Consider the following 1597-nt stretch of genomic DNA (forward strand, 5'->3'; position numbering starts at 1 on the left):
GAGGAGGTTGATAAAGAAGTTTATTAAATGGAAGGTGAAGGCAAAGATTCTTTTTTTAATGAATTACGCTGATTACAAACGAGATGTCGGCGGCTCTATGCGCGAGCCTTAAAAGCTGACCGTCCTCACGGTGATTTTGCTTACCCGAGCTCTGTAAATAGCAGGCGCGCGTTTGGACGACAAAGTGGGAGAAGCAGAAGCAGGCTGTGAATATTCCTGAGCAGGAAAGAGGGCAAGGGCAGGGGCGGGCTGGGAATACTGCTGAGTAGGGGAAGGAGCAGGGGCTGGCTCGGTATACTGCTGAGTAGGGGAAGGAGCAGGGGCTGGCTCGGTATACTGCTGAGTAGGGGAAGGAGCGGGATGGAAGTATTGCTGAGTAGGGGAAGGGGAAGAGGAGGGTTGGGAGTACTGCTGCGTAGGAGCAGGGGCAGGGATGGGCTCTGTATACTGCTGACTAGGAGCAGGAGCAGGATAAGAGTACTGCTGACTTGACTGACTAAGGGTCGGCAGAGTGTACACTTCCGCAGGGACAGAATCGGGCTGAGTGTATCCGTGATCAAGAGCGAGTTCAGAATACGTCTGTACAGGAGCAGGGTCGGGCTGAGTATACTCCTGGGCAGGGACGGGCAGGGGTTCAGAATACTCCTGGGCAGGGACGGGCAGGGGTTCAGAATACTTCTGGGCAGGGACGGGCAGGGGTTCAGAATACTCCTGGGCAGGGACGGGCAGGGGTTCAGAATACTCCTGGGCAGGGACGGGCAGGGGTTCAGAATACTCCTGGGCAGGGACGGGCAGGGGTTCAGAATACTCCTGGGCAGGGACGGGCAGGGGTTCAGAATATACTTGAACGGGAGCAGGAGCAAGGTCAGGCTGAGCATACATCTGGGAAGGGGTATCCGGGTACCGGGCATCACCCACGAAGGAGACCGTGGGCTGGAAACCTTCCGAGTCAGCCAAGTACTCGACCCTCATGAAGCGCGTGTCCGGAAGCTGCACGTAATAACTGGAACAACACAAACATACTTGGACAATACCCTTGAACAACATGGACAATATTCAGGAACAAGATAAATATACTGGAACAATATATACGTCATCCTGGAGCAACATAAACAACATACTGCAAAACATAAGCATTATACTAGAAAACAATAAACAACATAAAAATCATATTGGAAATTTAATCACACGAAAGAAGGGAGGGGAAGAAAATGAGAGAGAAAGGTAGGAAAAAGAGAGAGAAAAAAGAAAGGAAGAAAAAGACAAAGGAAAAGAATAAAGAAAAGAAAAGAAGAGGGAGAATACATAAAGAAGAGAAAAGAAGAGAAAAAAAGAAAAAAAAAACAGAGAAAAATAAAGAACAAATAGGAGAAAAACAAAAACAAAAAAAAATAGGAGAGAGAGAAAAAAACACAAGAAAATGACGGAGATAAGACAAACAAAATGAGCAAATAAAAACGAAGACACCACAGCCGCCCTCAACTCCCTGCCTCGCACTCGCCCGTCTCTACCATTCCTCACCTGCCCAGGGTATGGTCACCACTCCGCTGCTCGTGCTGCCCGAAATAGTTACCGGAGTGTCGATCGTTCACGTCCC

At 49.2% G+C, this 1597-nt stretch overlaps 1 protein-coding gene across 1 annotated transcript; it reads right to left on the reverse strand.

Moving 5' to 3' along the window:
* LOC119582320 (leucine-rich repeat extensin-like protein 5) lies at window positions 1–1595 on the reverse strand (the record flags this gene model as incomplete). The annotated part of the gene is made up of 2 exons (XM_037930534.1): window positions 1–1003; window positions 1522–1595. Coding segments are annotated over 2 exons (969 nt in total), but the record flags the coding sequence as incomplete, so codon positions are not given.
* Between the last annotated feature and the right edge of the window lie 2 nt (window positions 1596–1597).

Source organism: Penaeus monodon, chromosome 15 (assembly GCF_015228065.2).
Source record: "Penaeus monodon isolate SGIC_2016 chromosome 15, NSTDA_Pmon_1, whole genome shotgun sequence".
NCBI lineage: Eukaryota > Metazoa > Arthropoda > Malacostraca > Decapoda > Penaeidae > Penaeus > Penaeus monodon.